We start from the raw sequence: 14488 nt of genomic DNA, 5'->3' as shown, positions 1-14488 counted from the left end.
TGAGAATGAAAGAAAAGCTTTCAAGCTTTAAGAAAAAGATCAATTAGGAGTATACTGAGTGATTTTCCATCAGAGGAGGTTATAACAGGAGATTTTATGCAAACGTGGGCCAATACAAGACAGGATACGAAACAATACATGGAGGACTAGGCTTTGAAACTAGAAATAATGCTGGAGATGATATACTTATGAGCAACAACATTAGATGTGGCGATTGTTAACACATTCTTTCAAAAGGGAGAAACTGAATTTATTACGTATAAAAGTGGACAGAATCACTCCCAGATAGATTATTTAATGTCAAGAAAAGAAGATATATATGAATGCAAGTACTGCAAGGTAATAGTGAGACAGTAGGTCAACAACATGTGTTGCTTGTGATGGACATTGGAGTAAAAGGCGAAACTATACCAAAATATTGGAGAGGAACCAAAAGAAAAAATCAGGTAGTGGATGTTAAAAGATGAGAAAGGTCTATTTCCGGGCAAGAATAGTAGAAAAAATGTGTTGGAACATGAAAGGAAGCACAATTTGGAGGAAGACGGTCAGTATTATTAAAGACAGCCTTTTAAATGAAAATATTTAATTAATACTTGAAACTCATTCTTTTTCATTTTTTTTCTAATAAACCAAATAGTGTATTAAATAAATGACATTAAAATTTAAACGAGCGTCATCTAGTAGATTTGCTAAGGACCTATTCAAAGACCTAGGTAAAAAGAGTTTTATTCTATAGAATTATTCGTACCTGTCATCATTAATTTCCATTTTATATTTTCTGATAAAACTAGCTAACCATTCCATGACGACGTATACTTCACTACCAGGAAAAATGGGAGGTCGGTTTGTCATATTATTGAATGGAAATGAACAATTTATACGTAAAGCTTCTGTCCTAAAAAGATATCATTAAAATTAATCCAACAAAGTTATTATTTCAGAAACAGACGACTTTTAAAAAAAATCTTAAAACACGTCAATTTTAATTATTGAATGACCATCAACTGATATATATATATATATATATATATATATATATATATATATATATATATATATATATATATATATATATATATATATATATATGTGTTGGACATTACGTCATCAGTGTCGGCGTAATGACGTAATCGACGATTTTTTTAAAATACAAACCGAGGTCACGCGACAGCTCATTCGAAAGGTCTCCTTATCGTCTTTGCAACGATGTAATCACTTGAATATTTAGTTCTACAGGGTTGACCAAAATTATGAACTTTGTTATTTAACATGGAATTACAATAAATATTCATTCACTGAACTAAAATATACTAAGAAACTCCACTGGGAATAAAACAAAATAGTGTTTTTAGCTGGTTCCGAAAAAAAAAATATATTGATAACAAACAATGCTACATTATAATCTGAAATCATTGAATCATTAATCAAATCAACTGATTCACAAAAAATCAAATTTTATTGTTTAAGTTTTTTTATGTCCTTAACAAAAAATTTAAAATTTAAGCTTATGTATGCTAGATTCTGAGGTAAATTAGGTAATTGAACAAGGCGTTAACATTCCTAAAGAGCTGCTGAACTGGAATCTGTTAGTACTGTAATAAGACTTTGTATTCCTTGAACATACTCCTCATACAAAAATGCTGCTTGTAACCAAGTGCCCCACCTCCTGATAACAGGTGAAGGGGTAACGGAATATTAACCAGACGTTCTTTGTAAAATTGGCGATTTTATAAAAAAAATTGACATTATTTATCAAATCATATATTTAATGTGGAAAATTTCGTCTTATTTCTTCTAAAAGTAACATAGATCACTTTTGAAATTGGAATTTCTGAAGATAACAAGGCGTTGCAAAAATCCTGGTTAAAAACTTGCTGCTCAGTTTTTTGAATCCCTGAGCACTGCGCCATTCAAGCGGTTTTTCACACTTTTTAAAGTGAGAAGATGTCTTTGTATGCTGGTCGATTAAAAATGTTCTATCAAAAGAAATTCGAAAGAAAAAGCCAAAGTTTATTCACAGGTTTTTTTGACCGAAAAATGCAGGGACAATGGCTTGCACTTATCTTAAAATGAAAATAGTTACTTACAATTTTAGAGCAAATTCCAACCACTTATTTTGAATATCGCGATATAAACAAATTGTGACGGGTTATGTAATACAATCACACTATAAATGCACTTTTAAAATTCGCCACAATACAGACGTTTACACTGTTTGACGCGAAAACCATAAATGAAATTAACGTCAATTTCGGAGATTCATACAGTTACTTATTCCTAAAAGCTTCACCTATACTTCCGACTCTTTTAGATTTCAGAAAAACCCCTCCCACTTAAAGTGTTAATGTATGTTTCATTTTGTTTGTATATTAGGGTTGTTAATTGTAAAAAATTAATTAAAATCCTTTTAATATATGGTATACAGCCAAATACAGGAACGTAGATTCCTTGTGGATTTTGGGTTGTTAATTGTGTACCAGTTTACCTAAAACGTTTTATTGCAATAGCAGGTACGCTCAAAATTATTCAAAGAAACGGAGGTGTTATTACTCGGAGAATTTGTATAAGTTATTTCGAGAAAAGATCGGAACATTTTGAAAATATTGGATTTATACATTGTTTTATAAAAACATGCAGTTATATATGTTTATGCAAAATATGCTAGACACTTTGCGTATATCCCGGTCTCTAATCATAGATAAAATATAAATTACAAAAAATAAGAAAATATAATAAAAGAATGCAGTATGCTTTAGTACAAGTCATTTAACTACTTCTAAATTAAATGTATTTCCACTTTTTCTAAACTTATACTTACTCGCAAGCTTCCGGCGAATACTCTCCATGACGTAATGTCATTAAACTAAAAAATAAAGACGGAATTCCACATGGTAGCAACTCACATAACGTCGCATAATGATCAAATCTAGACCAACCAGTTAGTACTATTCCTCTTAAGTTTTTTATTTTCTCAGTATATCTTGACAAGCCCCGAATCCAGCACTCTTGATTTTGTATATGATGGGCAACTGTTGGTATTATTTGACAGCTACTTGTGGCTCCCTTAAAAGCCGAAGCAGCCCATATGTTAGGGAATATGGTGCAGTATTTGTCCCAAAGATTTTGATTAAAGAAAGCGTCTTCGTTTTGGTAGTACCAAACCATTGGCTCCACGAGATCTCCTATATTTGATTCTATAAAAATAAATATAAGTTAAAACCACCATTTAAAAACGTTGATTTGCTTTTAGAAAAATCATGCAGTTTATAATAATATTTTTGCATGCTCAGATAAGCTTTACTGAGACGAAGTTATCAAGAAGTTAAGGTACTGCTGATTAAACTTGTAACACATGTGAAACTTTGTAACACACTCACTATTATCCGAATTGTGGATGGGGTTAACACAATTGTTTTCCAATAGTTTGGAAACACAAACAAGGTTAATGTCAGATTGATTATTTGTTACAAAGACTTACGTAAGGAAAAACCGCAGTTCTTAATAAATACTGTTGGTAGTTTACCAGTCCCTGAAAAATATCAAGTTGCTCTTCTCAAACACATCACTTGGGCCAAGTTCCAGAGTGTGGAGATCCACATTGCAACCAATTTGGAAATCAGATATCAGATATCAGAAAATGTTTTTCATCAATTTCAAGAAAAAGAGTATTTCTTCAATAAATAAATAATTCACACACATCTAATAAATATACCTCTATAATATAAAAATAACTTTCTAAATACATCACACTTAATCATAACAACAGTAGCTTGCTTTATAACTCTCCTTAAGATATATCCTTTAATTTGCGATGTGTAATGCGGCTGAAGACCATCAGACAGCCTCTTAGCATAAATGAGTGTTCAATACACGCATATGTAACTACATTCCTTGAACTGGCATGTAAGTACTTTTTTAAATATTTTTCTTTAAACCATGCATATGTAATATTAGCCATATTTATAACAGCCCTGATAGAACCCTTTTAGTTACAATTTGTATTTTTTTAACATATTAGTTTAACGTTACTGGAGACCTTGTAACGTTATAAACTTTACATGTTTGTTATTTTTCTTATAATAATTATTTTATTTCAATTTTCTTTTGATTTTATTCATTTATTAACATCTTTTGATGAACTACAAAATGTCTGATTTTCAGGGCAGACATTTTGTAGTTCCTAAATACTTGATAGGAAGTGGCTATATATTTATTTAACAATAAAATACTGAAAACTTTGTTAGCTTAAGGCCTTTATTTTGGATTTGAAGAATTTGAAATTCGTCATTAAAAGAATGATTATGATCTAGAAGGAGAAGTGTGTATGTAGAATCTGTTTTCCTATTATTGAAAGCCCTTTTATGTTCTGCTATATGCTATGTGTTTGGCTATTTTTGTTGTTATTTTGCCTGTATATCAGTACCCGAGAGCCAACAGGTGTTAAGTCACATAATGCAAATTTGACAGGGTAGCCATTTAAAGTTTTGCACTTACTTTAAATCTATATTTCTCATCGTTAACTATGCAATTGGATTTTTTTATTTATGTAATAAGCTACAAAAAGAAGTGTAAATACACTGCAATTAATCACTTTAGTAAATTTTTGTTCTTATATAAGTTATGTGACATAACTCGATGTAACTTTAATAATATAGGGACTTAATTGGACTTACGTACGGGTAAATTGTTAAAGTAGTGGACTTAATAATTATTTTAAACAACCAAGTTTACTTTTCACAATCAATTTTTATTTATAAATTGACAATACAAATCTTAAAGAATATATTTCATTAAATATCTTACTAATTATATTATTATTCATCTTTTTGTTTAACATGACTCAAATCTTCATAAAACTTATGAAACCTTTTAGGAACCCATTGTAGGAGATTTTTAAATGTTTATATTTTTTTGTACTTATTGGTTTCTCACTTTTCCTTATTGGCATTACTTCTAACGGACCTTCTTTTATGGCCCGACGATTGAAATTTACTTCTTCAAAGTGTTCCTGGGTAAAATTTGTTTTATAAAACAAACTTCCTGGTTGTACAGAACGTGCTTGCAGGTGAACTGCAGCTGATATGTGCATTACGTCTCCTGATTCAGATTTTCTGCCTTTTACAAACGGGGAATTTTTATCAGAATAGAGGGATTTCATGTCCAAAAAATCTTCTAGTTCCATATTTACCACTTTAAACTTTTGTGCAGTAATTCTAACTAGTTGTTGCCAATCCCATGGCGTTACAATTTGAAAAGCTGGTAACTTTTTCTGCGCTCTTTCTATTAAAGCATGGTCGTTATCCGCTTCTAAATGGGTATGTCTTCTCAATAAAAACTTGTGGTTAATCACTTTAAGTGTAGGACATATGCTGAATATGTAAAAGTAGCACATCACCATCATTAAATTACGATTTTGAGACGGACAGTTATCAGACCAGATAGTCAGCTCTTCTACTCTTTCATCTATTCCTTTCAGTTGCACCCACTTAATTAACGTTGATGCAATTTCATTTCCTCCTCTTCCTGATATTGTTTCGTCCCACATCATACAATGAGTTTTATTTATTGTGGCATCATGGATCGTTAAATTGAAAGTCCACTATTTAAGCGAATAAAAACTTTGCGAGTTTTTCAAAAGTGGTGTCGGTAGGCACTTTTCCAAATCAATCATAATTATTTTCTTATTGGTTCCTAGTTTTGAGTCTTCTTTATCCATCCTTTTCAGCTGGTATCTGTTTTTTGCATCTTCCAAGTGATTATCATACTCCGTTTGTATACTGGCATGATCTTCAATGTTCAATGCATCTTTAAGCTTTATAATAAAAGCATCACAAGTGTCACATGTATCATTAGATGGCTGTCTAAAGGAAATATTAAATTCCGTGTTAAATATGTCACGATACAACCACAGTTTTCCAATTTTGTTTGTTGGAATTCTTTTTTCTTCGCATTCTTCAACATAGAGACGATGCATTTTAGATATATTTAAATCCGACTCTAAATACTTTTTAGCTGTTTTCTCCCTACTATAATGGGAGTCATAAGTCGGAAAATTATTAATGTGTTTTTTATTCCTTCTCTCACATCACTTGAGATTTTATTTGGAGGTGCATGTCCTCTTCGCAAATCACCCCTAATTATGCCACCACCTGCTATTTTTCTTACAGCTATGTCGACAAAGTTTTGTGAAATATCCAAGGTTCTAAGAAAAAATGTCTTGCATACTCTTTTCTTTGCACCATTCTTTGTGCTAAGTGTGTAAATATGGCTAACTTTTCTTTTTCCCTCTCGTGCTCCACTTCTACTTCTGACACGCTGAATGGGAATCTGCTCCACATTTGAAGCTACAAATTGCCTCTTTCTGTCATAATCTATATCGTCGTTCCAAAAATGCTTAATTATACTCTCACGATCTTCATGAGAAAATATTTCAAAGCATTTGAGTTTACAAGTTGTTTTACAAGGACTCTTCAGTCTCCTTGCGCGAACAATTGTCTTTCTACTTGATAGATACTCTTCACCCGATGTCCTTGCTCGTTTCCTAATATTACATTTCCATTGAGCTGCATTTCGTATACGTTTCCTCCCTTTATTTTGTTTTGAATCTGGTGAATTATCTTGTAATTGTGTTAACTCATCAGCTGCAGTATTACTAGTATTAGTAGGTAATTCGTTACTCTCATAAGATGTGTCAGAATAAGTAGTCTCTAAAATGGTTCCTGTGAAATTTGGATCTATATTCTCGTCATCGCTAGTGATTGGTTCATCGACATCGACAACGTAATCATTACGTTGTGTCTTATCGGGTTGGAAACAATTTGGATTATTATTGTCTTTCAGGTTAATGCCATTGGTCGAGTTTGTTAACAAAACACAATCGTCACCAGTGACAACGGAAAGGTCCTGAAGATTTTCATCACCGTTTTCACAAAAGTTGTCAATTACAGCAAGGTTGTAATTTTGTAAATAGGTATTGGAATTTTCTGAGGGTATCACCACTTCGTCGTTTATTTCAAATACAATGTTGCCTATCTGTTCAGCCTCCAGTGGCATTAAACTGCACTCTGTAAAAGATAAATTACAATAGACAAGATCCACAAGTTAATGATTTAATACGGTAATTATTTAGAAGAGATGACTGTGTTACTGAAAATTATAAAAAAAATTAGATTGATATTTAAAATACCTGGTGTCCACAAAAGAAAGACTAAATGAATTTTTGCTATCGCAATGATTATTTTTCATAAAAAATGATAAATTTAAAAACAAAAAAAACCTAATTAGGCTTTATTTTGTAACTTTCTTTAGTTGCATAAACACAGTAAATCATTACAAGAATGGATTATTCAAAAATTTGTTTCGTGAGAAATAGGTACTCATTGAATTTAAAACCCATTGAATTCTGCTTCTGTAGGTATTATTTTATATAATTTAGTTTTTTCTAAATATCCGATTTATTTTTCCTAAATTATTAATACTAAAATGCATAAGGAAAATGTATTTTATTACCTGCAGATAGTAAATGATTATTATAGCTGCGTTTACGTGAATTTGAGTCTCTGTCTCAGTAACTAAGGTAGTAGGTTCATATTCTGTATTTTGTGGAACTTCAAAATTAATGTCAATTCCCGGACACAGATCTGGAAAACACATTTGGTTAATTATCCATCATACAAAACAAATTATTGACTGTTTTCGTTTAAATAAAATAATATTAAATATTTTACAATAACACATGATCAGAAAGTGAGGTTATCTTACCTGGAGTAGATAAAGTTTCTTCTTGAGCTTTCTCATTTTCTCCTACCAATGTCACAGGTAACATGTTCAATATTTTTAATGTCCTACTATTCATCTTGTTATTATAATTAAGTTCAACCTTGCAAATTATTACTATATCAACACACGTCATACAACAGATTTCAAAACACTGACTGACACTGAGGGGTTAAGACACTAATTATAATGTCACAATGAGTTAAGTGGGACTTGAACTATTATATGCTGTTAAATGTAAATATAATATTGATTTAAGTCACATAACTCATTGTACGTTACAAATGCAACGTACTTAAACCATTTCAATATTTAAAAATGAGATTTACACAGTATTAAGGACATAAATTCTATTACCATTACATAGACCTGGTAAACCTGTGTTGCTTAACTCAAAAATATTATTTTTAAAAATATTGGACTTAACTCCTGTTGGCTCTCGGGTACAGATATGTAATCGAGCAGAAGGTACTGGGTTTTCCTCTAGTGGAGGAAATACTAATTTCAGGGCTTTCTTGTGTAGTTTTTGATTTAACATTTTATTAAATGTGTTTTCGTTGTATCCATTGTTTACTGCTATTTGCTTAATGATATTTAATTCTGTCTCAAAGTTATATTTTGACATCGGAATTTCTGTTAATCTATGTAACATACTATGATAGGCTGCCAGTTTATGTTGTGTGGGATGGGATGATGAATTGTGTATAGTCTTATCAGTATGGGTAGGTTCTCCGTATTTCATAAACCGGCTAAATTGCAGCTGCTATTTAAAACCCAATGGCCACCTGAAGATACAAACATGAAAGTATCTAGATTTAGCTATATCAGCAACTAACCACTACATTCTACAATCCTGTGCATCTACTTGAAGACAGCATCAGAGGCCATAAGTATCATTTGAACATATTTTTACGTAAAGCTATAGGAAGATTTGTTTTGTTTGATTTTAATTTAATGTTAAAATTTTCAATTTTTATATTTATTCATGTACAATAAATATGATTCGTTAATATCTTAGTTTATTTGTCCTAGCCAAACTCATATTTACTTCTAATATAAGACGTTCCCACACCTGAAAGAATGAGCTAGACGAGTCCTAACAATTGGCTCCCAAAGAAAGTTGTGAGTTTTATTGAAGTTTGTGAAAACCTAGACCTTGAAGGTTACACATTGGCTCCCAACTTTCAGAGGTAGTTATATTGTTACCCATTGGCACACACCGTTTCTGATGGGTCGTTCAATGGTTACAACCTGAAGATGGACAGTAAATTCTAGTGTTTGAAACCGGTCGCCTGGTCCTAGGTTTAATAAAATAGATTGTGAGTAAGTCTAATATTTATTTCTACAATCCTGTTAAAATTGTTTTTATGCTTTATAAATATGAATATAAAACCTGTGAATAAGTTTTGCCCACACTTTTACTATAAATATTAAAACATTGAAAAATTATATACATACGCTTAAGAAGATCTTCATCGATATTTCTTAGCATGTCGTCCCATACGATTATTTTCTTATTTGGATAGGTACTTTTTATATAAAGTGCTAATTTGATCACATGATCTAACCACAAGGAACGAAGCCGTTGTGAACCTAATTGAACACATTTTTCACAAACTCCCATATGCCAAACCTAAAATATAGATTTTGGATACTGTAGACTATTACAATTACGTCGTATACTTCTTGATAGTTGGTAATTTCTTGACTTTAAAACGCGGTACCACTCAATTCTTTATTTCTTTTCCAAAATAAACTTATTCGATAAATAATGCTGAATGCGGATAGTTACCCAAAGCAGAATTTTCCGCTGTAGTGGCTCACTCGAAAAACTTAAAATTCGACTCTATATCCATCCTATGAAGAAGAGAGGAAATAAATATGATCGAAATAGGAAAAGAGATTAGATGGGAATACATATTGTCACCACTATTATTTAATCTATACTTTAATAACATATTTAATGAAGTTCAAAAAAATATTTAATGAAGCCGAAGATGATGTGGATGAGGGTTTATCTACAAACGGGGAGAAATTGAAGAATGTCAGGTATAAGGATGATAAGGTGATATTTCCTCAGCAGACTATTTACAATTCTCAAATATAAAGACAGTCCGTTTCCGGGCATAACAAAAACAAAGAAGACAATACATTGTTCAGTGACACAGTCTATAAGATTACTCGAATAATGTGCGCACAAAGGACCTGGACCATGAAAGACCACAGGACTAGAAAAATCAGCGAAAGGCAGATAGAAACGACCACCAATTCGGATTCAGGATAAAGCGTGAAACAATTTAACATGTCCATAAGTAACGAATTGGAATGAAATCCTACCTATCAAAAACTTTCTTGGATGTCGATCAATTCTTCTATAAGGTTTGACATGAAGATCTACTTTATAACTTAAAGAAATAACATCAAATCCCTTCTTTCCAGTACTTAAGTGGTACATAACAAAGAGATACTTTCTAGAGAAAGTAAGATGAATACACACAGCTTTATTCGAACAAATCAAGCTTTATTACAAGGGAGTGTACTGGGACTCTAAGTAGAACAGATCTGGCCCAGTCAACATACGTAACCTTCAAATGAAAACGGGACGACTGCTTACACTTATAAGAAAACAATTAATTACGACAAACAATACAAAATATTTAGGCATCCATCTCGAAAAATGAATAATCTGACAAAAGAACATCTTTACTAAAAGAAAATACCTTGGTGTTAAGAATAGACAAATTTATAGGCTACTCTGTCGAAACTCCAATCTAATTAATGTTATATAATAAGCTACTCCTCTACAAGATAACCTTTACACCGGTTTGGACTTATGGAATCTAGCTAAGGACTTATCAGACCACCAGATAGTACAATACATCAAAGAAAATCGTATAAGATGGGCATGCACTACATACAACCTTCTGGGATAAGGTCAGTTGGTCGTCCAAGAAAAAAATGGCAGAATGCATTAACAAGTGACTCTCATCTTCTACGGAAGATGAGAGTGCAACAATGGTAGATTGCTGCACAAGACCGGCAAAAGTAAAGGAAAGTAGTTAATGCGACCAAGACTCAATTAGAGTTGTAGAGACAAAAAAAGAACAAGAAGTAACGTGTAGGTGCTAAATATCGAAACAAGAATCTTCACTTGAAGAAGATTCTACGTGTTAGTGAATAAATTACTTACTTATTATATTTACGTAGATATAATGAAGGTAATAAAAAATAGTCTATAGAGCGTTCCACTTTAAGAAAGTAACATTAGGCTTATGGAGATCAGTGTTGCCAAAACTCTCAGGCATGCGGTTTACTAGATAGTCGATATATTTTTCGAATTTCCATTTTCAATTAACATTTAACTGTAAAGTCAGAACAACTGAAGAACCACAAAGCCTTCATATCATTATGTAGTCTCAGAGAACGACATAAAATCGCTGACATACGCACACCGTATTATATTAAGTTGCAATTAGTAATTAGATATATGCATTCCAAGCGATCCGTTTATTTGCTTTTAAATCTTTAATAGCCGGCAAAGTGCATGATTTAATTTAAGCAATATTTTCTACTGATTTCTATGATTCATGGTATATGATATTCATACCGAAAAACAAATAAACTGTCGTTACTATAATTAAAATAAGATAAAATAAAATTATCTTTTGTAAATACTATTTATTTAATTAAAATCATTTTCCCTACTTGTTATCTCTTGTTTCGAATGGGCACTTTTGGTCAATTACGTTAAAAAACATTAATTTAATTCATGTCTGTGAAAACGAAAATACAAATTATACAACCCTGAATCGTGCTTGTGTTCATCGTGGCATCGCTGCGCTTCTATCGTCCATAAGAAATACATGGCCCTATCTCCGCAATGTTATTTTCTTAACGTGAAACGCTCTATAGTACTTTTTTTTGTTGCTAATATCAAGCCATCGGAAAAAATGAAAAAATCGCAATTAACCTATTAGTGCCCAGATTAATTTTTTACACTTTTTGTTGTAAATATAATATATTTTGGTTACAATACGATAAGAATTTAAGAAAAAGCATGAATTTAAGCAATGCCATTTTTTAGATCAGACAGAATGCGATGTTACATATATGTAACGTTAGCAGCTATTGGGTACAAAAAATGTCTACCCAGTAATAAAAAAATTATTTATATATATATATATATATATATATATATATATATATATATATATATATATCTCAGAGAAGCATTATTTACTGTACAAATACTAATCGAACGATGTCGAGATTCATATGTCTAGTCGACTTCGAAAAAGCTTTCGACAAAGTACAACACCGAAGAATGGCAAAAATACTGCAGAACACAGAATTAGATGACGAAGACGTGAGAATCATTGCCAATCTATACCGATATCTAAAAGCCATAATACGAATAGACCAACAAAAATCGAAAGAAATACCTATAAATCGTGGAGTAAGACAAGGATGTGTGCTTTCCCCTTTACTTTTTAATATGTATTCAGAAGAATTGTTTAAAGAGGCATTAGAAGACGTAAATGAAGGCATATTTATTATATGAATTATATGAATAATCTTAGATACGCAGATGACACAATACTCCTTGCGGGCAGCAGAGAAGGACTACAGATCTTGGTTGATCGCATTACCCCATACTGCGAAAGGTATGGAATGGCACTGAATACAAATGAAACAAAAATCATGGTGGTAAGCAAGAACAAGATTGAGGAAGAGGAAGACAGTGTTTATGCTAAAGGAAAACTTTTAAGCAGGGTGCACAGATATCAGTACTTAGGTTGCGAACTAAATTAAGAATGGGATAGAAGTACGGAAATAAAACGGCGTATTGAAATAGCTAGAAGTGCTTTTAATAAGATGAAAGCAATATTATGCAATGAAAAACTCAACATCGAAATTAGAACTAGAGTATTGAGATGCTACGTGTTCTCTGTCCTGTTGTATGGAGTTGAGGCCTGGTCAATTACAGAGGCGATAGAGAAAAAACTCATTAACTTTGAAATGTGATGTTATCGAAAAATGTGGAAAATATTTGGACACAACACATAACAAATGCGGAAACGCTACGAAGAATGAAAAAAGATAAAGAAATACTCAACACTATAAATAAAAGAAAAATGGGCTACTTTGGTCACATACTAAGAAACGATAAATACGAATTGATGCGGCTGGTCATACAAGGGAAGGTGGAAGGCAAAAGAGGACCGGGGAGAAGAAGTACGTCCTGGCTGAAGCATCTGAGACAATGGAGTGGGAAAACGTCAATAGAACTTTTCAGAACGGCTGCAGATAGAGTCAAATGGGCCATGATGATCGCCAATGTCCTTAGGGATGGGGCACCTTAAGAAGAAGATCGAAATTTATAAACGACTTGAAAAAACTATGTATTTATGCATTATTTGCGTGATAGCAACAAAACAGTCTAAGTAAAAGCCAACATCACTTTTTCTGCGTTGAATACGTGTTGGGCTCTACACAACGTCTTCTCTTGTCATCTGGAATATTTTCATCAAGGGGATCTATGCTATACCTAATTTCATTAGTTATTCCTTGCGCATTAGAAGATGGCAAGGGGCTTCTGTCAATGCTTTTTAAAAAAAAATTTAAACAAACTAAAATATAGTTGACTAATTTGGGAGAAAAATACTAATATATTTTGTACATACTTATGATCAAATGAATAAATAGAAAAGTACTTTAACGGTGTGTAAGGCATTTAATTCCGTGAGGCTTTTAATTCCTAGCTGAGCGCTTTCCGCTTACAAAGCCATCTTCGGAGTTATGGTGAAATTTTAGCAAAAAACCTCTACACGAAGTATCACCCCATCGTTCAAAAAGGTCTTCATCAAATCAAAAAAGTTTTAAAAAGAGACAGCACAAAAAACACGTTAAAAAGTTTGGTTATGGCATGGACGCAAGCATCCATCTATCTACAGATCATTAAGGTCACAGACAGATTCTGTCGCCACGTAGGTATTATTGAATGAAATATCAAGAAGCCATGTGAATGCCCAATAGCATTTCCTCCTTCTTATTTGGATCCTATATTGTTCAACATTCTGATACATATGATCAGAAAGCTGGTCGGCTAACGTGTATGTGTTTTTTTTTTTATTTTTCGCGTAACTTTTAACATTTGCCACGGGATTACCGCCATATTTATTAGTGACGATCCAAACGATAGAGTTATCAACCCCTTAGCTACTATAACTGCATCCGTCTTACTGATAGTATTTTCAAATCAATGTAATGAATAAATTTTAAAAGTAAAAGGAGAACTGCAAGTATTTGGGAATCACAGGTAGTTCTTTAATTTTTACCAATGCTGCTGCCGCCTTTCCAAAGTTTCTTTCAATATCAACATCAGGAATTACAGATTTTCCTTGATACATGTCGAAATCTATCAAATATGACGTTACGATATTTAGGCACCATACTTTGGGTTCAAACCGTATGGGTTTTCCTCTCAGAAACTGTTAACAGCTGTATTTTCCGTAATATTTGACCATGCTCTCGTCAAAACCTAAATCTTTTTCATCAACAAAGTATTTCCAGATCTTTTCTTTTATTCTATTTACAAATGGACTTATTTCCAGAGCTTGTTGTTGTTCCAGAAAACTGTTTTCTTGTGGCATGTTTAAATTAAATATTGGCAATACTTAACTTTACATTCCAAAAGAAAACAGTTTCAGCA

At 32.2% G+C, this 14488-nt stretch overlaps 1 protein-coding gene across 2 annotated transcripts in view; it reads right to left on the bottom strand.

The window, feature by feature from the left end:
* The window catches only part of LOC140437252 (hexosaminidase D-like), a 61953-nt gene that overhangs the window by 11959 nt on the left and 35506 nt on the right, over nt 1-14488 (bottom strand). Inside the window, exons 5-8 of one of the 2 annotated variants that reach the window (XM_072526663.1) lie at nt 9235-9409; nt 3479-3529; nt 2819-3194; nt 749-895 (exon numbers count right to left, since the gene is read on the bottom strand). In XM_072526663.1, the coding sequence (XP_072382764.1) occupies nt 749-895; nt 2819-3194; nt 3479-3529; nt 9235-9409 (749 nt within the window). The remainder of the gene's footprint in view (nt 1-748; nt 896-2818; nt 3195-3478; nt 3530-9234; nt 9410-14488) is intronic. The other variant, XM_072526664.1, reaches the window with a different exon arrangement.

The sequence above is a fragment of the Diabrotica undecimpunctata genome, chromosome 3, assembly GCF_040954645.1.
Source record: "Diabrotica undecimpunctata isolate CICGRU chromosome 3, icDiaUnde3, whole genome shotgun sequence".
Taxonomy (NCBI): Eukaryota; Metazoa; Arthropoda; class Insecta; order Coleoptera; family Chrysomelidae; genus Diabrotica; species Diabrotica undecimpunctata.
The sequence above is the reverse complement of the archived record's forward strand: the minus strand, read 5'-3'. Positions and strand labels throughout refer to the sequence as shown.